This window comes from Erpetoichthys calabaricus, chromosome 8 (assembly GCF_900747795.2).
Source record: "Erpetoichthys calabaricus chromosome 8, fErpCal1.3, whole genome shotgun sequence".
NCBI lineage: Eukaryota > Metazoa > Chordata > Cladistia > Polypteriformes > Polypteridae > Erpetoichthys > Erpetoichthys calabaricus.
This window is the reverse complement of record NC_041401.2, coordinates 194,517,361-194,541,151: the sequence shown is the minus strand read 5'-3', so window position 1 is coordinate 194,541,151 and position 23,791 is coordinate 194,517,361. Positions and strand designations below refer to the sequence as shown.

The 23,791-nt window shown below is 43.4% G+C and overlaps 1 protein-coding gene and 1 long non-coding RNA gene across 4 annotated transcripts in view; both read left to right on the top strand.

Annotated features, from left to right (window-relative positions):
• mrasa (muscle RAS oncogene homolog a) overlaps positions 1-4,122 on the top strand; it is a 33,177-nt gene extending 29,055 nt beyond the window's left edge. For 2 of the 3 annotated variants that reach the window (XM_028808043.2, XM_028808044.2), the window contains exon 6: positions 1,211-4,122. In XM_028808043.2, the coding sequence (XP_028663876.1) occupies positions 1,211-1,310 (100 nt within the window). In that variant the 3' untranslated portion in view covers positions 1,311-4,122. The remainder of the gene's footprint in view (positions 1-1,210) is intronic. The other variant, XR_007935485.1, reaches the window with a different exon arrangement.
• A 9,885-nt stretch (positions 4,123-14,007) lies between these two features.
• On the top strand, positions 14,008-22,104 carry LOC114656414 (uncharacterized). Its single transcript, XR_003717026.2, has 3 exons — positions 14,008-14,152; positions 14,356-14,378; positions 21,889-22,104. It is a non-coding gene; the product is annotated as an uncharacterized LOC114656414 (long non-coding RNA).
• The last annotated feature ends 1,687 nt before the right edge of the window (positions 22,105-23,791 follow it).

Sequence of the window (23,791 nt, the reverse complement as noted above, 5' to 3'; positions counted from 1 at the left end):
TAGCAGTGGCCCCAGCACTGCCCCCTGCTGGTCACCACTCTTAACATCGGCCAGTTCTGATGAGGTTCCTCACCCCGTCACCCTCTGATGTCTGTGTCTGAGCCAGTTCTGCACCCGACACCCTGAGCTCCCACTTCTTTTAGTTTGATGCCCCAACCGTCATTGTGGCCCCTTATTAAATGCTTTCTGAAAGTCCACATCAATAACATCATCTCCTCCACTCTGGTCATATCCTTTTCTTGCTTCCTCATAGAATGCCATCACATTAGTAAACCTCGACCTCACTCTTCTGACCCCATGCTGACTGTCAATCTTTAATAATTCCTTCCATTCATTTTCCTGTGATGCCCGTTAAGCTTACTGGCCTCTAGTTGCTTGGATCTGCCCTGTCACCCCTTTTATATAATGGGATGATATTTGCCATTTTCCACTTTTTCAGATACGATACGACAGACGTCCTGTTGTGGAAGGCATGGCTCTTATTCGTGTCCCCCTTTACGACCCGCCAGCGTTCAGAGCCAGACCAGGCTTGACATGGCGGCTGGAGGGCCTGACCTCCGTCCTCAGACGGTACTCTTTGGACTGTCAGATTGCCACCACTACCTTGTAGTGCTGGAGTGGCTTGTGTGTCTCGATGACCCCTGAGAGCCACCACATATCGGTGGGCTTTTTTCCCCCTGGCAGGTTTCAGGTTGGAGGCCGAACGAAATTCAGCACCAGGTAGGGAGCTCAGCGTGAGGCCAACCACCCCACTCCGTAAAACTTCCATCGAGTTACAGAAACGATGACGAATGTTCCAGTTACAGAGCTGGTAGAGTGGGCTTGTAGAGTGCGCAATGCATAAATAAATGTTTATGTGTTGCGCCACCTGTTGGAATAACAAATGCAATGCATATGTCTCTGTGATATGCCATTTGGTGTGGAGTGGGCTGATGAAAGCCCCCAGCTAGGCCAGAAGATATGACAGGCAGACCTTCGCAAGACCACCTTATTCACATCTTACTTATTCAGGACAGCTCATGGGCTCTCCTAAATCCTGCTGGAGTTTGGAGTCGTCTCCTAAATTGGGAACTTTTGATAAGATGCCCTTCCTCCTACTGCTATGACTAACTCTGTGCCCCCCTGATATTTTGGTGCCAATTAGCACCGCTTTCCTTCCCTGCCATCCCTTGGTAAATATGAGACCCTGATTTGCTTTCTCTTTTCCTAGGCAACAGATACCAGAAAAGAGCCAAAAAAAGAAAAAGAAGACCAAGTGGCGCGGAGACAGGACGACGGGCTCGCACAAACCGCACTGCGTCATCTTGTGACAGACCTCCGCGGGATGGAAGGTGATGGACACCCGTGAACAAAGGAGACAACGCGGGCTGGGTAGGACCCCCGCCGTTGTGATGTGTTTTTATTAAGGTTTATTCCTGGCGACTGCTCCCCCCCAGGAGACGCAAGAGTCTCTGCCCTCAAAAGACAGACGGAATGGAGCAACGTGAAGGAGACCCTTAAAGAACGTTAAAAAAAAAACAAAAGAAAAATGGCGTCTTGAGCTCCGGTGACCTCTAATGGGCCTTTCTAAAGATGAAGGACCACCCTCGGCGTGGCTGCTGAAACTCCTCACCGTATCCATATGCCTTTTCCACAGTTGCTCCTACTGGAGCTCCACAGCTGTTTGTAAGCGGTGGTCAGACACTCTTGACCAAGAAACGGGGTCCGGGGGGACTTTATGTCAAATGAATGCTGACTTTTTCCACGCCCATATTGGGGTGGTCCATTCAATGAGGTGAACCATTTGTGAAGAAGGTTCAAGAGGATGGATGACCCTCGGTCTGTTGATCCTCACTTACTCCGCAGTTTTGCAATTAGCCGGCCAGCGTCTTCATCGTCATGGAACACGTAATGACATTAACCGCTGGTGGAGTCTTCTTCAGGGATGTTCATAAAGAAGGACAGCAGCCCACAATGCCAACACGCCACCATGGCAGGAAGGTGACTTGTGCTATTCCACTAAGGGGATCAATCACTTCTTCCACATTCACTTTGTCCTTTATTCATTCTTTGGAGGGGTCCGCACTCCCACACAATGGCCCCTCACATTTCCGCATTTGCATCCTCCATCTCTTCATTGTGGTGGCATACGAGCAACTAAGTCTGCCCTCTTCCTCCTCAGGAGAACGGCTTTGCACCGACGGACCACTTGACATTAATGGATGTTGGGATACCTGAGCCAATGAATGGATTCTTGATGGAGGGCAGACCGCAGTCCCACAAGACCCCCCACTTTAGTATCTCACAGCGGAACAGAATCGAACCAATGACCCCGGATGGCATGGCATATAGCGCCTTTCTCAAGTGAACTCTCTTTACAAGTGCATTTGTGTTTTTTAACACTGCAGAACAGGCTGTCAGTAACATGATGCCGTATCTTGGGGGGGGTCCTCAGGTTCAGTCATGGGGGCCGTCATGTGGCTGCAGGCTTTTGTTCCAACCAGTACCCCAGTCCGTGTGTCATGGTGACTTTTGATTAATCTCGTTGGTCACTTGGCTGTTTTGTCCCCCACATATTTTGCATTTAGAAAACTATTTATGAGAAATATTTGTATTTTTTCACCATATCTTTAAATGTTTCATTTAATTCTCGTATGTGTGTTACCTGCTCCCTTCATTTTATTCCAATAGTGACAATTAGTGACAAGCAGAGCAGACAGCATGGACAAATGACACTGAATGTAAATAATCAACATAGGCCTTGGTGTTAACGTTTGCAGTGCACCATCTATGTAATCCATGCAGCAGTAAAATGCATTGTTCCAACAGATGGTGCATCACAAAAATTTGTCATAATAAAAAGTGTTGCTGTTTATGTGTTGCGCCACCTGTTGGAATAACAAATGCAATGCATATGTCTCTGTGATATGCCATTTGGTGTGGGATTTGTAAAAAAACAGCTTGTTGGAATGACAAATGCAATGCATTTTATAACTTCAAATGTTTGTAATGCACCATGTGTTGGAATAACAAAGCCATAGCAACCGGATGGACACACAGATGGACAGTTGTCCTTTCATTAAGATGGATGTCTGTGATGCACCCTTTGTTGGAATGGCAGAGACATAGTAACTGGATGGACACGCAGACATTTGTCCTTTTATTAAGGTGGATATCTGTGAGGCACCATTTGTTGGAATGGCAGAGACATACTGTAGTTTCCAGATGGACACACAGACATTTGTCCTTTTATTAAGGTGGTTATCTGTGATGCACCATTCGTTGGAATGGCAGAGACATACTGTAGTTTCCGGACGGACACATAGACACTTGTCCTTTTATTAAGGTGGATATCGGCGATGCACCATTCGTTGGAATGGCAGAGACATACTGTAGTTTCCAGATGGACACACAGACACTTGTCCTTTTATTAAGGTAGATGCCCTTCACTTTAGAATGCAATTTCTTGTGGTATATTCACAGGCAATACAATTGAAGAAATAACTTAGACTTGAAAAACACCAAACTTTTTCTTTAACTTAGTAAGAAGTCCAATTAGAAGAGGAAGTTGGATGAGACAAAAACCTGCAGCCACAGTGGGGGTCTCCTAGGACTGAACTTGCGAACCCCCGCTGCATTGCACTCCAGGCTTAAAAACGAAAGTAAAGTGAAGTGGACGCAGTCCGTGCCGACGCAATTTCTAACTCTTCAAGTGCAGTTTAACAACAGGTGGGCTACGTGACTTACTCGGGGTCACACAGAATTCAACCAGCAACGAATGCCTTAGCCACTAAGCCATATTGAGAACTTCAAGCCGGTTTAAAATCCTTGGATATTATGAAGGCCCCCCCCCATCATGATTTAGGTGCCTGTCCCCCCCCTCACAAGTGGACCTCGGGTTTTCATTCTCGTAGAATGTTCTAGAGCTCCAAACTATTGAATCCAGTGTTCCATCCTTTTTTCAGGAGAACCTGAAGGTCGACTTGGCCTTGTCAGACCCCACTTTTGAGGTGTGCTCGGCCATCTTGTCTGCGTTTAAAACGTGAAGAAGAACATGACAGGGCGAGGACTGAAAACGAAAAGTTAATGGAGAAGAAGAAATGGCGGAGTCCGAGAGCCTGTTTGTATTAGGAATGAAAGAAAGCAGTGCCAAAAAAAAACAACATGGAGGTCAGATTCATTCCAGCAGCCGGCGTGGGACTTGAGACTTTGTGTCAAATACTGGAAGGCAGCCAGCGTGTAGCCCACTCGTTCAAAACAAAACAAAGAAGACCACCCTTTCTAAGACGTGCCCGCCCAATGGAGGTGTGCCCAGCGTTTTGTGACTTTGGTTGTAACTCTCGATTCCGACACCTTCTCTTTTCTTTTTTTTTGTTTGGAAGGTCTTTGTGGGGGGGATAAAGGGGTCTGAAGTCTCCCACCGTTATCTATAAGGTTCTTCAAAAAGTGACTGAAAGTTGCCTTCTGTTTTGAGACGATTTCTTAGAAATCTTGAATGTCACGAGACACCCTGAAGGATGCCCCCTCGGGACAAATCACGGATGATGGCAGCGGACCCGCCAGTAGGGGGTGGCACCCCCCCCCCTCCATGGGCCCCAGTGTCTGTGAGCTGATGACATTCGTTTTCCTCCAGATGATGGAGTGTCTGTTTTATATTAGGAGGTTCATTCGGACACGTTCTTGTTTTATGTATTTTTAAAATGCACTGGAGATGATGGAGTATTTATTGAATTTTTCCACCATTAAATGGATGAAAAAACAAAAATAAAAAGGTCTCTCGTTTTTTTCTTTTTCTCTCTCTCTCTGAGTACAGATTTGTTCACTTACTGGCAGCTCCTTTTTGCTCTTAGAAGCTTTATGTAGTTTAAGAGCATTTTTGGAATAATAAATCTCTTATTTTACCAAGATTCGAGAAGGCCCTTTTTTATTCCAGCCGGGGTTTTTGATGGGATTCCCCCCTCTTTTGCTGGCATCACAAAACTACTAAATGTCACCGTGAGCACCAATCTGCAGCCAGGGGCACCAGAAATTGTGACGTCATCCATTTTCAAACATTGGCTGCCTCAATGCTCCATGCTGGGAGTGGGTGTAGGACACGTCGTATCCCAGGATGAATTCCAAGACGGTTGATAAACACGGGCACTGGCCTCATTTTACTAGCATTGTGACACTTCGGCCTGTAGGGGTAGCAATGAATCGAGCTGCTCTAAACTTGAAGCCCCCCAGACATTTGAACGGTCATCAATGAACTGAGCCGCTCTAATCTCCCAGGTGGATATTCTTCCTGTCCTTGAACTTGCCCCCCGATCCACAAATAATTTCTCATGTTAAAAATGGCTTGCCCACCTAATCATTTCCTGGATCCCCCCCAGTGCATTTTCTGATGCCACACCTTGCTCAGTTCACTTCACCTGACTGTTTCAGCCTTTACTCTTCACTTCTGGCCTCTTTGCTTTTTCTTGCCCTGTGGTAAACTGGTGCCAACCTTGTGCCCACTGCTGCTGGGCTCAGCTCTGGTCCCCTTGTTAACCCTGACTTGGTTTAGACAGATGTGAGAATGTTGTGCTGTGTTCTTAACAAGGTGGAGTGGCACAGTGGGCAGCACATCTGGCTCACGATCCTGGGTTCAAATCCTGTGCCCAGTTGTTATGTGAGTGGAGTTCCACATTGCGCACCATTTTGTCTACATACGCTGTTATGCTGACAATGAGGTCCTCTCTTGTCCTCGGTTCTTTGGAATATCATCCAGTGATGGGTGGCACGGTGCTGCTGTTGCCTTTCAGCTTAGTGACTGGGGTTCAAGCTCTGGGCTCTCCCAGTGTGGAGGTCTCATGTCCTCCTTGTGTCTGTGTGGGTTTCCTCCTACAGTCCAAAGACATGCAGGTTAGTTGGATTGGCGATGCTAGAATGGCCAATCAGGGTGTGTGTGTTCACCCTATGACAGACTGGCACCCCGTCCAGCGATGGTTCCTGCCATGTGCCCGATGGCTCCCGCTGCCCTGCTCTGGATAAGTGGGTTTGGACGATGGATCATCTTCTGAACTTTCTATTGAATAAACAGTCAACAGCCTGGAGATAAAAGGAGGAGGAGGACAGAAAATCCAAGCATGAAGGCATCCAGGCCTGACTTTCTCACCTCCTGCTACAAGAGTGAGGCTCTCAAACTTCCGACAGAAACGATTCCCACGACCAGCTGACCGCGGAGCCTTGGCACGCAGCTAGAAACAGCAGATGAAGCGTCTCCCACGGAGTGTTGCTTCTTAACAAGTCCCAGACGGCAGCCGAGGGGCTCGCTCTCTTTCAGCAGTTTGAACGTTAGGCTGGATTAATGGAGGAAGACGTAGTCGGACCCGGGGCTGTCGGCCTAACCGGCTGATGATGGCCCATATGTGTAATTTACTCTTTTGTGTTTTCTAATTTTGCGCTGTAATGCCAATACTGTAGTAATGTATTCAACCACATTAAAACTGATGGCACACACGACAATGCTACATAAATATGACGGGGATGAGCTCTAAGAGTCTGGCACCCAGAGGGTCTGCCATTAATGCATGGCAGACAACTCGTACCCACACACCTTTCACGTCGCACAAAATCAGTCGGACGCTCGGATGATGGTGCCAGCATCAGACTGGCATCAGAGCATTTGGATTGAGCCCTGATGTGTGTGTTCACCCAGCAGTGGACTGGGGTCCTGTCCTGGGATTGTGCCTGTCTTATGACCAGTGCCAGCTGGGATGGGCTTCAGCTTCTCAATAACTGTGCCCTGGAGTAGTGGATTTGGAAAATGGATGAATTTTAGAGCTGAATATTTTTATTTACAAAATGTGTAAACACAAATATAATAACCCACCTTAATAAAAGGACAAGTGTCTGTGTATCAGTGTGCCCATCTGGTTCCTTTGTCTCTGTCATTCCAACAGATGGCGCATCACAAACATTAAAAATGCTTTTTTTACGAATCCCACACCAAATGGTAACAGAGACATATGCATTGTATTTGTTACTCCAACAGATGATGCCTCACAAACATTTACAGTAATAAAATGCATTGCATTAGCAATTCCAACAGAGGGCACAGCAAACATTAACATTGCTATACCAAATGGCATATAATATAGACATATGCATTGCATTTATCATTCCAACAGGTGGTGCATCACAGACATAGAATAAATTGTATTTCATTCGTCAGTCCAACAGAAGGCACGCCACAAACATTAATGCTACTTTAACAAATGCCATTCTACATGTCATATAATAGAGACATATGCAATGCACTTGTCATTCCAACAGATGGTGCCTCAACTTACAGTAATAAACTGCATTGCATTAGCAATTCCAAAAGAAGGCACAACAAACATTAACACTGCTTTAACGAATGCAATATCAAATGGCATATAATATAGACATGCATTGCATTTATCATTCCAACAGGTGGTGCATCACAGACATAGTAATAAATTGTATTGCATTAATTATTCCAACAGATGGTGTATCACAAACATTAATGCCGCTTTTACAAATGCCATACTACATGGTATATAATAGAGACATATACAGTGCACTTGTCATTCCAACAGATGGTGCATCAGAAAAATGTATAGTAATAAAATGCATTGCATCAGCAATTTCAACAGATGGCGCAATAAAAACATTAACACTGCTTTTACAAAACCCACACCAAATGGCATGTAACAGACATATGCATTGGATTTGTCATTCCAACAGATGGTGCATCACAAATACTGTCTGTATTATTAATATTAGTATTAACATTAATAATTTCCCTGTCATATAACATAGCAGTTATTTGTGTGGTTTATAAGATAAGTGGATTTGAAGGATGGATCGCTATAATATACTGTAAAAAAAAAACACATACTGTATATATGGATAGATATAGTGGCCTGCAGAGGGCCTCTGAGAGTTCAAAACCCCAGACAAAACTACACATTCAACTGTCCCGGGTTCAAGTAAAATATTTTTTTCACCAACTACCTTTTTCAATGGCTCTTCACAATCACATTTCTCTTCTTTCATTTTCTTTCTCTTTTTTTCTTCTACTCCTTCCCCAGGTGAGTGCTCTCCTTCTCCTCTCTCGACTCTCCCTGGCACACTCTGCCAGTGCCAGGATATTGTCTGAAGGTAGCACTTCTAGATGAGACAGAAGGCTCTCAAAGTAGGGGCACTCCTTCCCTGCAGTCCCTCAAATACACCCCCATATAACTCAGCTGGGTTGCCCAATGGGACTACGGTTCCCAGCATACCCTGCAAATGTGTGATTGGGTGCATTGTTTCAGGAGCACTGCCACCTAGAGTATTGGGAGAGCATATAGTTTTGAAAGGCTGTGTCCTGTGGTCCTTCCATTATACTGGCCTCCCAGCTCAATAAGGATTTGTTGGGATGGCAGTCCATCCATGTTGGCATGCCATGCCAGCCTCCTTGCTCATACAGGAAGTGAGGGTCATACTGGGCGGGATGCCAGGAGCTTCACATGAAAAGAGTCTGAATTGAGATTTAATACCCCACAGAGGTGGAGGTCAACAGACCTGAGGGGCTGAGGAGGAGCAGAGGACCTCTTTAGCGTCTACATATACGTAAGTGCTGATCAGTTGACCACTCTGTAGGCACGAACCAGAGATTTAAACTTAACATGCGCTGTATGGCCAGGAGCAGAATCCACAAAAAGGAATATCTGGGGTGCCAACTGGGTTTCCCTGCATAATGATTTCAAGTCCCACAAAAAAATAAACTCCCTTGGGCTTACTAGCCCACCAAATATCTGGGCAAGATAAAGTAAATTAACCAGCTGGTTAGCCCATAAGGATTAGTCTATTCCTCAGGAGCTCCATCCAGTGGGCACCTCTTGCCCGAGCTTTTATGGAGTGTGAACTAGAAGGGGCAGAGTCAGTTGTTGCCCTCATTAGGTGGTTTCACGGCACTGTGGAGAGAGAGAAGGACATGACAACGTTAGCAGTGGCGCCCCCTCCTGTGCCGGAGTGTTATGACATTCCTCGCCAGAGCCTGTGAATTGACCCTCCGACGCTCCCTGTGTGACAGCTGCCAGAGGGTGCCAGTGTGCTGTTCTGAACACCAGACATGCCACTCACTGAGTGTTGAGTCATCTACAGTGGCGTGGTGGCACAGAGGGTTGCAGAGGTCCAGAGGTGATAGGACCGAAGGCTGGACTGAGGGTTGTGCTGCATACGTCGTCAGATGGGGAGACCACAGCAACGTTGACCCTGAAGGACAAGCTGCTCATCAGCCCGGGGGCTCATTTAGATGACACACAAGTCTTCAGAATGTATGAGGAGGACCCCAAAGAAATTGCCCCAGCTGCACACGGGCCACAGCCTGACCGTATGTCTCCAAGTGACCGTTCTGTAATTCGAGAAGTAAACACAAAGTCACTCGAGAGGGGCGCGACGCCCGAAACTGTGAATCAGACAAGCTGCCCGCCCAGCACTGGTTAAACAAGTGAGGCCACATATTTAGCAGCTCACAATGCCGGATTACCCGATGATCCTCGGCGGCTTCACTTTCATGGAGGTGACAGCGAGCTCATCCTTCCCGTCTGCTCTGCTTTTGTGTTATTACTTGTTTTCGATCGGCTCCCAAACTCGCCTCACGCATCCTCAAAGTGTAACTGCACTGTTTTGCCTCCGTGCCCGCTTTACTTTGCCATCCGCAGTCTTGGCTCCTCTTTTGTCTCTCCAGGTTTCTATGGACAGGTCTGGCACTGATGATGTCACTCAAAGCAAATGGGGTGGTGGATGCGTCCTTTACAACTTCGCCTGGGGCAGCAGAAAAACTCTGGAGCTGACCATGACCATCACACATCACACTGGAGGTCCGTGGCAGCAGTTTCAGGACGGAAATTAAGATTAGGGGCTGCAGTGGATGGCATGTGGTACAAAAAGCTAAGATTAGGGGGGGGTTACTTTGTATTAGGGGTTAGTGGGGTTAGCGCGTCACTCAGTTTGACTGGTGCCAACCTATGCTGGTCCAGGCATTGTGACCGGGTGTAGTAGGGACAGGTCACAACAGCGCAGAATAGCTGGCACACCACCTGGGCCGTCCCATTTAATAAAGTCCTCAGGGGGCAAAACAAAAAGAAGCTCCACTGGCTGGTATTGCTGTTACAAAATAGGGTCCTTCACGGGAGTTCCGTCGGGTGGTCTGCTCAGCTTGATAAAGAGACCCCTCTGACTGGGCGGCCAGGCTTTTTATATCATGCAAGACAGAAGGGGCGGGGCTAAGTGTCCTCATTGGGCGGCGAGAAAAGAAGAACAAAGCGTTAGCGACCGCGCACCCCCCATGGCGGGTTACCACATACATCAAGTGAGCCGGCGAGGAGATCCTCGGACACGCATGTGTGACAACGTGCAGTGACGTCACCTCAATCCCGCAGCTGCTGGCGTAGACCTGCGGTGACGTATGGTGCTGAAACTCTGCAGGTGGGCGCATCTCAGCTCTGGCTGCTCGAGGCTGCCCCCTGCTGGCACCTTCTCCACTCTTCCTTTCAGCATCGAGGGGCTTTTCTCCCACAGATCTTTCACAGCCTCACTTTGCTCAGTGTGATCTCCCCGTCCTGTGACGTTTCTCTCTGCGGTGGTCTTCACAGCAGTTGCAACATTTACATACAAAAATCCACAAAACAAAAAAATTCCAGTATTCCTTCTCCACACCTAAGCAACTTGAAACGTGTGATTTAATGCACGGCCAGGAGGTTTGTTCCTCAACTCCGAGAAAGAAGTCCGGTGACTCGGTTCTCAAGCAACACTCACCGGCAGCCATGAGTTTTAACGGCTCTGCCACCATAGTGCCTTTCTACAGCCAGCTTTAGGATTTTTTAAACTAGGCTTTAAAAATATTAGATAGATAGATAGATAGATAGATAGATAGATAGATAGATAGATAGATAGATAGATAGATAGATAGATAGATAGATAGATAGATAGATAGATAGATAGATAGATAGATAGATAGATAGAATTCTTTGAATCACAGATGAACAGATAAATAGGAAAGACACTATCTAATATATGAAGCTCAATGTGTGTGTTTGTTCTTTATACAATTCCACGCCATCGGTCTAATCTCAATAACATTTTGTACACTTATCCCTCTTCGTCAGGAGGAGACCCTACACTACTTTAAAACCCACAATTTTGCCAAGTGGGGGGGGTACTTTGACTTGTTTTGTTGTTTTGTTTTTTTCTCCTGCAGTTTGAACGACAGTGCCACCTGGTGTCTCAGAGAAAGTAAAACACCGGAACTGACTGAAGGACTAAAAGGTGCAGAACTTGAAATGACTTACCGGGATAAGGCCGGGGGCTGCTGCTAGTATATTATGGAGACAAATTGACAAGAATAGCAGTACATTAATTATATAGACAGACAGAAGTGGTACTATTTAACAGAGAGATAGGAAAGACACTATATAATAGATAGAAATAGAACTCTATAAATTACATAGATCAATAAATAAATAAATAAGAAAGGCACTATATATTATATAGAAAAATTGAAAAGAACAGCCATATATTAATTAGATAGACAGACAGAAGAAGTATTGTTTAAAAGATATATAAGAAAGGCATTATATAATAGATAGGAATAGCACATTATAAATTACATAGATCAATAAATTAATATGAAAGGCACTATATAATAGAATTACACTCTATAGATTACATAGGTCAATAAATAAATAGGAACGGTACTATATATATTATATAGACAAGTAGGCAAGAATAGCAGTTTATTAATTAGATATTAAAGACAGATACACAGTATGAAAGTCACTATATAACAGAAATATATGAAAGCGCTGAAGATAGATAGGAAAAGCAGCTGTGATAAGAAGCTATATTGGCACCGACCCGACACAGACTGACACCAGAGGCACAGGCAAAATAAACAAAAAGTTTTATTTTTTTCTTCAGCCGTGGGACACAGTCCCAAAAACACACAAAAGTAAATGCAGGGCAGGGCAGTGTCAGTGTCAGCGTTGTCGTCCTCGTCGTCGTCGTCGTCGTCCTCCTCCTCCTCCTCCCAACTCTGCCGCCTTGAGTAGTGGCTGCAGGCTCCCTTTATAGCCCACCCGGAAGTGCTTCAGGTGGTGATTAACCTAAATTAGGCTGCACTTCCAGATGTGGCTGTGTTGCCGCCCACACGGTCCTGAGCCCCAACCAGGATGAGCTCTGGTGTTCCATAATACAGGCCCCGATGCAACCCAGTGGGACTGACACCAAGTTTTTTCGGGGGACGTAGCATGCATCCCACGGGTGCTCACTCGGATCCAGTGTTGAAGGGGCATCCCGGCCGGGCATGGGTCCCGCCCGTCCGCCACCCAGTATATAAACGATAGTCACTTTATGAAAGGCACTATATAATTAATATCACAACCCAAATGTGGTTAGTAGATGAATGGAGCAAAATTATTAGACTGTATTTTATGTCATATAAATACAAACAAACATCGGCATTTGGGTGGATTACGCCCTTTTATTCGATGTGTCTGCTGGTTGGCGGCTGAGCTTTGCACTTTGGGAATAAAAGCAGGAATCTGCTGTTTCGCGATGGTCTTCGCCGCCTTTCCCGACACGCTGTGTTGTAGCTTGGCCAGAGTTTAATGTTTGAGTCTTTTAGCGGCCTCTGCTGGCCATTATTGTGAATGCAGCGCTGAGCGCGGCTTAGAGAAGGATCTAGCTGTAGTTTACAATACTTATGGCATAGATCAGGTAATGCCCACAAAGTATGCCCAAAAAGTAAGTCAGAAAACGCCCTTTGACTCACATAACCCTCCTACAATACTAGTCTTAACCACAGTGTAACGGGGCCCTAAAGTTAATCACAGTTAGTCTAATGCGATGGGTGTTACGTGACTGACATTGAGGGCGGTTCGTGGTGTTGGGGTTACATGACTGACCTTTGACCTCACAGGTACTACAGTCTGCACTTACACTGAGTTGGCAGCTTACTCAGGGTGACATCGCGCTGTAAATTCAGCTGGCAGATCGGTGGTGGCAGGCCCGGCCTTAGGCATAGGCGAAGTAGGCGACCGCCTAGGGCCCCGGATCGACTCCTTGGTCTAATTTTCACGCATTTCACAGAGCTTCCAGGGGGCCCCCTGGACCCCCATAATACCTAAGACCGGGCCTGGTGGTGGGATGGCGGGACTCTTTCGACTAATCAGAATGAATGTTCTGCCTTTACCTCTTAACAAAACAATTTTTAAGTGTTAATCAAGCATATCTTTACTTTAAATATTATTTTTGGACTAAAACGTGGGGTTTACATTAAGAACAAGAAAATAGCGTTTACTGGACTGTTTATTTAGCTCAATGTAACGTAGGCGTGCATTAGGCGTATAAATTTTAACTTTTTGAACGGCTTCTTTTTATTTGGCACACAGCATATACTCAAATTTATATTTCATTGTTAAAGTCTGTCGGTGTAAAGACACATGGCCCGGTCGCTCGGGGGTATGGAATACCCGGCCAGTCGCTGCGGGCTATTCGGTCCCCGTGCAACCGGAGCAAACGCTCAGTTCGCATTGGCGGCAGTAAGTCAGACTCATTTCTTCAATGACTTGTTTAATCTCAGTCGCACAGCGATGTCACCTTTTTCCGCCAAGTCACAACATTTTTTTTCCAGAGATTCTACTTGAGCTTTGATTTCTGTAATCCACATAAATGGAGTCCTATCTGCCATATAAAGCCGTATAACTAAATCCGAGAGAAACTAGTAAGGACTAGAAGTGGAGCTGGACAGACGTGTTGGCTCATATGACTTTTTGATAAACCGTTTATTCACATTTATATAAATACAAAACTACAAACACAATAATAAAAACTAACCAATTTTCGAAAAGCACAACAGGACTTCTATTGCGGCTCACACAACTTACCTTATATTCCGTTCATTACGGTAACCGTCACATGTCTCGCGAGTCTTGGAGTCCTTTTTCCGGGTGAAAGTGCATTCTCTCTCTCTTCCGGTCTCCGTTGTTGAGGAGGTAGGTGGGAAGCTGTGTGTCTCTTTGCGAATGAATTTTATCCAAAGCAATCCTTTCTTGTAAAACACGTATTCTCTGTTTTTCTGAAGATATAACACTGCATATATTTCTCTTTCAGCTTCCTGCATTGCGGGATGAGGGCCAAGGTAAGAGATTTTTAATATTTTGCGTAAATTAAGCCTCGGCCACACGCGGCAATGACAGAAAATTAGAAAAATGTCTTTACAAAGGGATATATAATTGTGGTCCTTCGTTGTAATTCCATTTAGGTTAGTTTAAGTAGTGACAAGAATGTGTTTGATTTTATCGCCTTTTGTCCTGAGTCTAAACTATTTTCTTTTATTTTCAGTGGCGAAAGAAGCGCATGCGCAGGTATGTTGTCTGAAATGGTCGAATGGTTTCTTTCATTTTTGCGTTACTGTAACAAACTGTTCAGTCAGTCAGCGATTTTTTTCAAAGTAATAATCAGGATTTTGTTCAGTGTATAAACACACAGAGAAGAGTTGCTATAAAATACTTAAAAGGACGAGGTCAAAACTACAGGACTGGACATCTGTCGAAACATCTGCGTTTTAATGCCGTTAATTGTAATAATTCTCAATTAAAACATTGCAGTCGAGTGGCGGTTTATAGCCTTAAAATGATTTTTTTTTTTCTCGCCAACAACTGGATTCGTTTCTTTTTATGTACTAGAGTGTAAGAAAAGCAATTTGTAAGCAACGTTTTTGATCAGTGTAAACTGCTTTTAAAACAAGTGAGCAGCACGTGGGTGTTCTGATGGCATCTTAAGCGGCATCTGTCAGAGTGAATTCCGAAACGGTGGAGTTGGTGTCAGTCAGTTACTAGAGCTGGCGAAATGGGTACAGCTTTCTTTATTTTTGGTGCTTGCTGAGAAAAATTACGTTGACTTTTTGACCGCAGTGCTTATTCTTGGCAAATTTAACAGTGGCAGTTAACCCATTTAAGCGAGGCTTTTTTTAATTTTCCCCATTGCAGACAAGTATGCATTTTAATATTGATGCCCAGGCATTTGCAGTTTTATCTTGGTCAAATCGTAAAGATATTTGGGCCTCTCCCACCATGAGAATCATGAATTGGGCATCTGTCAACTGGAGTGAGAAACCATGCCCACCTTGCGTCAAGTTTACCTCTCCTGCTAGTACAGTACAGGGTTTTAGCTATTGTGTAGCACCATTATCAGCATATATAGCTGTGCGATTAGTACACTTGTAATGAGAACATGCCATTTAGCCCAACGAGCACCTAGGCCAGGGGTGTCAGAGTATGGGGGGGTCACTGCTGTGTCTGCACGCCTTCATTCTGCCCACTTTCTCCATTTGCAGCCAAGTACTACAGTAATGTTGATTAAACAAGTTTCTTGGTTTTGATTGATTTGCATTTTAATTGCTTATTTCTTGACCCAGCAAATACAATGCAAGGTAAAGTGAGCCAACAGATGACCAGATCAATTAGATTTCATTTGTACTTGTTTTTCATATAATTGTCTCAATATAATATCTGAAAATAAAATGGTGATTGTGTGGTTTTTTTTTTTTTTTGTGGTATTTTGGTGAAGAAAATCAGTTTTAGAAATGAAAGGTGTTGCAGAATTGGGACACTAAAATGAAACAAATAATCCATGTTAAAGGAATGCTTCACCCAAAATGATTTTACTTACCCCGTGTAGTTTGTAGTTGGCTCTGAGGCTAGAAATCTGTGCCGGCAATTGGAAAGTTGTTGGTTCAAATCCTATAGATGCCAGAAGTGACTGCTCTGCTGGGCCCTAGAATAAGGCCCATAGATAGATAGATATACTTTATTAATCCCAAGGGGAAATTCACAAATATAGGAGTGATCAATAAAAAAGAGAAAAATTAAAAGTAGAAAAATGAAGTCGTACACGGAGCTGCTGAAAAGGCTGCCACTCTCGGCGGCGCCCGAGTCATCACTCAATTGGTTTGTCCTGGGTTTGACATTAACCTGCATGCAGGTCCTCCGACTTCCAAGGAAAACCTGTGGGTTGGTAGCAGGATTAGCACTCCAGCCGCCGTAAACGAACCTCAGTGTTATTCCATTCAAACTGCGCACTGGTCCTAATTTGGGATCCTGAGACATTTCAGTGCAGTCTCGCAACCCGTGTGTCTGTCTCACTGTCTCTGTGGAAACCTTGCAAGTTGAAAATTTAGACTCCATTGGAACTGTGTGGTGACCAGTTCAGGACAATGGCAGATGATAAATCAAAAAATGTCTGGAGAAAATAAAAAATGCTATTTTGTTACATAATCCATATGTTATCCATGCATATGGTCAAAATGTCTTGTTTGCTTAAATGTTAACTTTCTTGAAAGCTTGGCTTTGAATGTCAACAGGAAAGACTCCTTCATTCCCTCAATGCAGAGCATTTGAAGATCCACTTCTGTTCCTCATTCATTGGTCCAAGAATCTGCTCAGGTCTTTCCTGTTGACATTCAGTGCAGTGTGTTCAGGTGGGAATTTTACAGTATTTATGCAAACCGTGCACACGTGACTGGACAGAGGATGTGGATTTTGATTTTTTTTTTTCTACATTTGTCATTGTCCCTAACAGATCACTGCAGGATTCCATTAACTCTTTTAGGGCTAATTTTTTTTTTGTTTCTTTTCTCCCAGGGCTGAATATTTTTCCAAAAACTAACATTTTTTAAAAAAGAACACAAAGCAATTGTTTAACATATCAAATCAACAAAAAATATTTACTTTTGACAAATGTTACTGTCTTGCATGTTGTTTGAGCCTGCATACTCTATGATTTCACATACATATCACATACATTTTACACAGCAAAGTCTGATCTCGCTCAAAGCAGCCAATTTCAGTCATTGCCACATTGCACTCCTTACAATACGTGTTGCTTTGGTGCCTATTTTTCAATTGTCTGTTGCTGCACTTTCTAACATATATTGTTAGTGTGTACTGTAGAGAGACAAGTCACCCATTTGCCATCATGCCATGCCACTGCCACCAAGTTTTCTGCCAGCATGAAAACCGTATTGTCACCTCTTTTCATCTTCTGAAACTTTATGTATGGCATTATAGCCTGGCTCACCCCATGGGATTTGCTTCTGTTTATTACAGAAGTGAATAAAACTTTGCAGCAGCACGTACCTAAGCCACCAGGGGACAAAACATGTTTGGACCAATGCTCCCTGAAGTTATATCACCAATTCTGTCCCATCTCTATTTGTAATGCCACAGCGCGCTTCATCTCGTCTTTCGTTGTGGGTTTCCACTTTGAAAAACGAGAATGCGATGCAAACGCAGCCCGCAATTCAAAAAAAATCTCTGCCTACCTGTTTGTCTCGTCTGACAGTAGCTGAAAAGCAGCATCAGGAGAGAGCAGCCTGAAGTACAGCAGCTGGTGATCTGTCGTGTCCAACAGCAAGCCATGCCGTCTTGTAAACTCCGGTAGCCAGATCGGCTCTCAACGGATCAATGTCTGTGTATTTATCCCATGCGAACCTTGCCGTAGATTCATCGGCTGCGCGAAGGCACGCAACTGGCAGCAGATCCGCTGGCGCGGCATCGGCTGGTGTCTGATCAGCTGATGCCTGCTTCTAACTCTCTTGCTCGATCTCCTGATCACTGCCAATAAAGTCCGATTCTGAAAAATCAAGAGTCCGACTCCGCGATAATGCGCAAATGCCTTTTCACATGTCGGTGCCATCTTGCCTGTTTACATTTCGCAACTCACGCAATGTTTATTTGCCGAGTCAACGAGTCTAGCATTCCTCCAAGCACAGAGGGAATGCCTGTGACGTGACAGTGAGATTTGTCGCCATTAACAGCTGATTGTCGCCCTCTGTCCCTGGATGTCGACTTTTGTCGACATTCGCCTTCAACCCCTCCTGTCGACAAAAGTCGACATCCGCCCTAAAAGAGTTAAGTTCAAATCTTCAATGTCATTTTCCCTTGAAACCATGAGATTAACAATTTTTTTTCCTGGCCATCACTACAAAGTACTTGGTGCATGTAATATAAAATATGTTTAGGGGGTTATTCCTTTAACAGCTAGATTAAATTGGTTAGTGAAAATGGAGTAAGATGATCATCTATTGGTTTGCTTTGTACCTTTGGTGATCAGTAAAGGGAAAAAAAATAGCAAGGTAACTCATTGTTAAGGCATAAGATAAGCAGTAAGTGATTACTAATTAAAGTGGCTGTAACAAAAACAGGATCAAAGATTGATACCCCTGACCTAGATTGTCCAAAATAGCATCAAATCGAGAATTGAAATCCCGTAAAGACCCACACTCCACCAGATTGCTTGGTCACTTATTCCATGTCTGGTTTTCTTTGCATGAAGGAAGCACTTGTAAAATCTTCCCTTAGTTGCCAGCAGTGGTTGCGTGTTATTGTTGCAGACTTTATTTTAAATTAACAGCCTGGATCTACTGCACTGTCTTTTATAACTTTAAACACTTCAGTCAGGTCACTTATTTGCCGTTAATCGAAACCGAAAAGGTTGAACTCCTTCAATAGTCCCTCGTAAGTCAAACCTCATAGTCCCATGATTACCCCAGTTGCTGTCCTGTAGACCAGGGGTGTCGAACTCCAGTCCTGGAGGGCCGCAGTGGCTGCAGGTTTTCATTCTAACCCTTTTCCTAATCAGTGACCAGTTTTCACTGCTAATTAACTTTTTTCCCTTCATTTTTAATAGCCCTGTTTTTAAAGAATTCAGTGCTCTGAATGATTTTCTTCATTAAATGACAGCCAATCAGAAATCAAATGTGAAACAAGTCAACAGTTGACCAACTAAATTGGGGCTTCAGACTCCAACTAATTTCATTCCAACCAGTTTCTTAATGAGAAGCCAATTCTTGCTGTTAAACTCGTTATTTAATTCTATGGCTTGTTGCTGCTCTCATTCTGGCACAGCAGACATTTCCATAACTGTTGATTTTCTGTTTTTTCTTAAGAACATTGTCAAAATCAACCTTAATGAGACCTTCACCTTTCTTTATTTTCAGATATTGTGTGATGGGCACAGGTGAGCTGGTCATGTGGCACCTTGTTTTGTGTGTGTCATTGTTTGGCAGCTAATTAAAGAAAAAGAAACAAGGGGCCTGAATCAAATTAATTAAAATTATGGCAAAAAGTTAATTAGCAGCAAAAACTAATGAAGATGGTTAGAATGAGAACAGGACTGGAGTTTGCCACCCCTGCTCTAGACTAGGGGTTGCCAACTCCGGTCCTGGAGGACCACCGAGGCTGCTGGTTTTCATTCTAACCCTCTTCTTAAGGAGTGACTTGAATTAACTTTTCTCTCGAACTCCTTTTAATTGACTTGCTCTTGAATACTCATGCCTTAATTAGCAGGCAAACAATAAGATACAATGTGCAAAAACAACTGGTGTCCATCACACAATATCTGAAAATAAAGGTGAAGGTCTCAGGAATGTCTATCTGCTCAGGTCTACAAAACATTTCATCAGTGCTGGAAAAGAGAAAATCGGTTTCGTAAATGTCTGCTAATGTACCATGAGAGCAGCAACAAGCCACAGAATTAAAGAACAGGTTAAATTAACAAGAATGGCACCTCATTAAGCATCTGGTTGGAGTGAAATTGGAGGGAGTTTGAGGCCCTGACTTAGTTGGTCTTCTCTTGGCTCCCTTACTTCACATTTCATTTCTCTTTGGGTACCATTTTAAGGAAAGGAATGAAGCCATTCAGAAGAACGAAGAAAATCAGGGCAACAAACCTTGAAAGAGTAGTCAATTAAAATGAATTCACAAGAAGTTAATTAGCACAAACAGGGCACTCGTTAGAATGGGTTAGAATGAAAACCTGCAGGCCTCCAGGACTGCAGTTGGCGATCCCTGCTCTATATCTTTATTTACTAGATAGTTCTGGTTAATTATGTGGTCAGTATAGCATCCATATAGTCAGTTCTTAGTGAAGTCCTGGTGAGCAGTCTTTGTACATTTTAAGTCCACCTATAATTTTAGATGCATTGATATTCACAAGTCAGTGGTAAAGCCTAAGGTTAAAGATTTCATGCCTCTTTTAATACTGCCATGTGGAGTTATTTTGAGGAAGCAGTGCTATTAACTCTGTGCCACATTAAGTATGCATTGTTGGTTTATAGTGTGGTTATTGAATTAGATTATTCTCCATGTCCCACAGTAATTCAGTACTTTTTTGTCAAGCACACTTAAATCAACTTGTTTCATGGTACAGAGCTTATCTTGGCTGGCTCTTGCCAGTCTAAAATATGGATACCACTAGACGTTTCATGTTTTTATAAGAAATTGATACTTTTGAGAAACAAATACCAGACTCTGATGTTGGATCTTGTTAGGTTCAGTTTACTCTCCTCTCCCAAGACAGTAATGGGCATCTTTTTTTATGAAGTCTTCAATTACTTGGCAATCTGGCACATGGAATAAGCTTTATTCTGTTGCAAAAAAAAATTCTAGATTTTAAATATTTTGTGTCCAGACTTTTAACTGGTAGCATATATAGTTTGGATTGGACTCCAGTGGTCTGGTCTTGTGTGGAGGCCATACTTGTGGTTCTTGGGTGGATTCTACATTTGATGCACAAAACTCCACAATTGGACCTTTTTATTTAGGCTTACAAATTAGTACAAAAATCGGCAGATAATAAAGTGTATCCTGGTAGCAACAGATCCTAGAACAAAATTTAAAGTTGGGAAGACCAAAAATTATCAGGGATCAAAACTTGTTACCAAACGAGAATACTCCGTTTACTCAAAATAAATAGAACTGTGACAGTGAGGCATTATAACGGTGTATCGGAATTCTTGCGGCTTAATTTTGAAATAATTGTAGCTGGTTGAAATTCCTTGGTAGGTACATTACAGTAATTTTAGTCCAATTTTTAACCTTAAGTGCCCCAGTTTCAGTTTGAGAATCTTTCTGCAGACAGGAATTGCCTACCTTTTGATTGCGTCCGCCATGGAGTTTTGATTGGACCAGCAGATTCCCAGCCTGCATTTTGTGGACTAGCAGTATGGAATGATGATGCATGATCGTGCGTGAATATGTTCAGCCAGCTGGTCAGGAAATAAATCAAGCTGACTATAGGCAAAATTGTGAGTTAATTTCTTGGCATCTTGCGGTGTTGTAAGAGGGCTCACTGATGCTCAACGCAAGCAAAACAAAAACTAAATTCTCTATCTGAACCCTGTCCTTTTGCCAATAACCTCATTAGTGCAGAGTCGCCCGAGACTTTGTGTCGTGACCTGCTGGGGGGTACAGGGTGAAGTGAAAATGAGAGCTGCCCATTCCTCGTGGTGCTCACATGGTCCTTCAGTCTCAGACTGTGGCCTGCTGGTCAGTCTGTTTATCCAGCACACTGATTGGGCTCCTCTCCCTTCATATCTTTGACCTTGTTGCTTAACAGGAATTTTTTTAATTACCAAAAAAATAAAACTTGCACATTGAGAATGGAGCTGCATGCTTTAGTTGAACAGGAGGTTCATTTCATGGTGGGTCTGGTCTCATTTGTAGCAGTTGGCATGAAAGACCCTGCAGCCGCTCTTGTCTGACGTGACTTTAGTATTGTAGGTCAAAGTGAACTTTTATTGTCCTCTCAACCGTATACAAGTATACACACAGACAAAATTGTGATGTTAAGGGTCCACAGTGTAACATGAAGTGCAAATTAAAAAAGTAGAATTAGAATTTAAAATTAAAACACAAACGACATTGTGAAAAAAGACCTTGGGGAAAAAAAACTCCATTGGCACAAATCTACAGGTTTACCAAGGTGTTTTGCTTTTTGTACTTTGTGTGAATGTTTTTGTAGACTTTAATTTTTACTTGATTTGCTGTTGAATTTACGTTTAATAGTACGTTCTTTTCCTTTCAATTCCTTTAGACTGAAGCGTAAAAGGAGAAAGATGAGGCAGAGGTCTAAGTAAATCCATGCCATTCAAACCTGTTTGCAGGACCTGATTTAAACTCTGAATTCAAAAGCTTCTGGAACTCTGACCCTTTGATTTCACCCCTTAAAAAAATGTTCAGTCTTTGGTCTTTTCATTTGATATGTCACAATAAAAATGTATCCTCCAGACTCTGAAGAAGGGGAAAGGTCTTTTTTGTGTGCTGTTTTGTTTGTCACTTTTTCTGTTGTGCTGAAACTCCCAATTCAAATGTCTGATGTTTGTAGTAATGTCTCTAAACTAATCTGTACACGGCTGCCATTTCTTAAACTAATCTGTACATGGCTGCCATTTCTTAAGCAGTTGCGTACAAAGACATGTCAAGTAAGGCGAAAGATTTTAGGCTTTTATTTTCCATTGGAGTCCCTAATTTCATAAAATGCCTGGACTGGCTGTGTAATTAAAATTTTAATGGAGAAAAACAAACTTTTAGAACCCAAGTTTGTGAAGAAATGACTTCAATTTCTAAAGTTCCACACTTCATTGAAGAGTATGAAAGTTGTGTGTAAATTAAGTAAAATGTAGCTAACAATGGGAAAGGACGGTTTTTAGAAGATGTGTATATATAAAATATGGAATCGAAGGTCTGTGATACGATTTGCAGCTGGAGATCCACAAAGGGAGGAGATGAATTGCGAATCATAAAGTAGTTTTTTTATTCGAGCTTTCAGCCCCTGGCAGGAGCCGTCATCAAAGTAATGCTTAGACATACAAGAATTAAAAGCAATATATAGCAAAATTAAGGGGGAGGTGGGGGTTGGGAGGAGTATTGGTCGTAAATTTTATTATGAACATGTTAAGTTTGTATATGCTGGGTTTATGTCCAAATGTCCGTTGATGGCGTTTTCGTTTGGTAGCCAAGATTATTAGTTAGCAGGACTTCTAGTGGAACTGGTAATGCAGCGATTTGAAAACGTGGCTCTATCTCGGTTCACACCCAAAATTTGGATATGTTACCTGGATGACACATTCGTCATATTAAAAAATGGCCAGCTGAACGAGTTCTACAACACCAACACAATATTCCCTGCAATCCAATTCACCATGGAAAAGGAAACTGACGCATCAGCTTCCTGGACATCTCCATTGAAAGAAGTAACGACGCCACCCTGACCACAAGTGTTTACCGTAAGGAATGCTATGCAGACAAAATATTACACTTCTCCAGCAATCACCCGGCATCTCGTAAACGAAGCTGTTTTAAAAACTTTATTCAGAAGAGTTCACACCCATTGTAATACGAAGGAGACAAACGAACGAGAGACGCTCTCTTTTGTCTTTTCAAATGGGAGACAACAGAGAACCCAGCAAACGATCGACTCGAAGCAGACCCCCCCATCTCACCTGGCACACACTTCCTTATCATCACGGAGTGTCAGAAGCCACGGCACACATCCTGTCCAAATCAGGTATCAGAATAGCACACAAGCCTTCGGACAACCTGCGCGCAGCCCTATTCAATGCCAGAAACACGAAACGCAGTTTCTAGTATTCCATGCAGTTCTTGCTCAGCGGTACACGTAGGACAAACTTCAAAAAGAATTACAACACACATACAGGATCATCGCAACGCCGTCAGAAAGAAGGACTCAAGATCACTGATCCGTATGCATACTAAATCAACAGGGATAGTGTACAAGTAAGATTTAAGGCCAGTAGTAAAAGTGCCAGAGAGCTTGGCTGAATCTTGGCAATCACATGAAAATGCCATTAACAGACATTTGGACATGAACCCAGCATGTGCAAACTTAACATCCATCCATCCGTTTTCTTCCGCTTATCCGAGGTCGGGTCGCGGGGGCAGCAGCTTGAGCAGAGATGCCCAGACTTCCCTCTCCC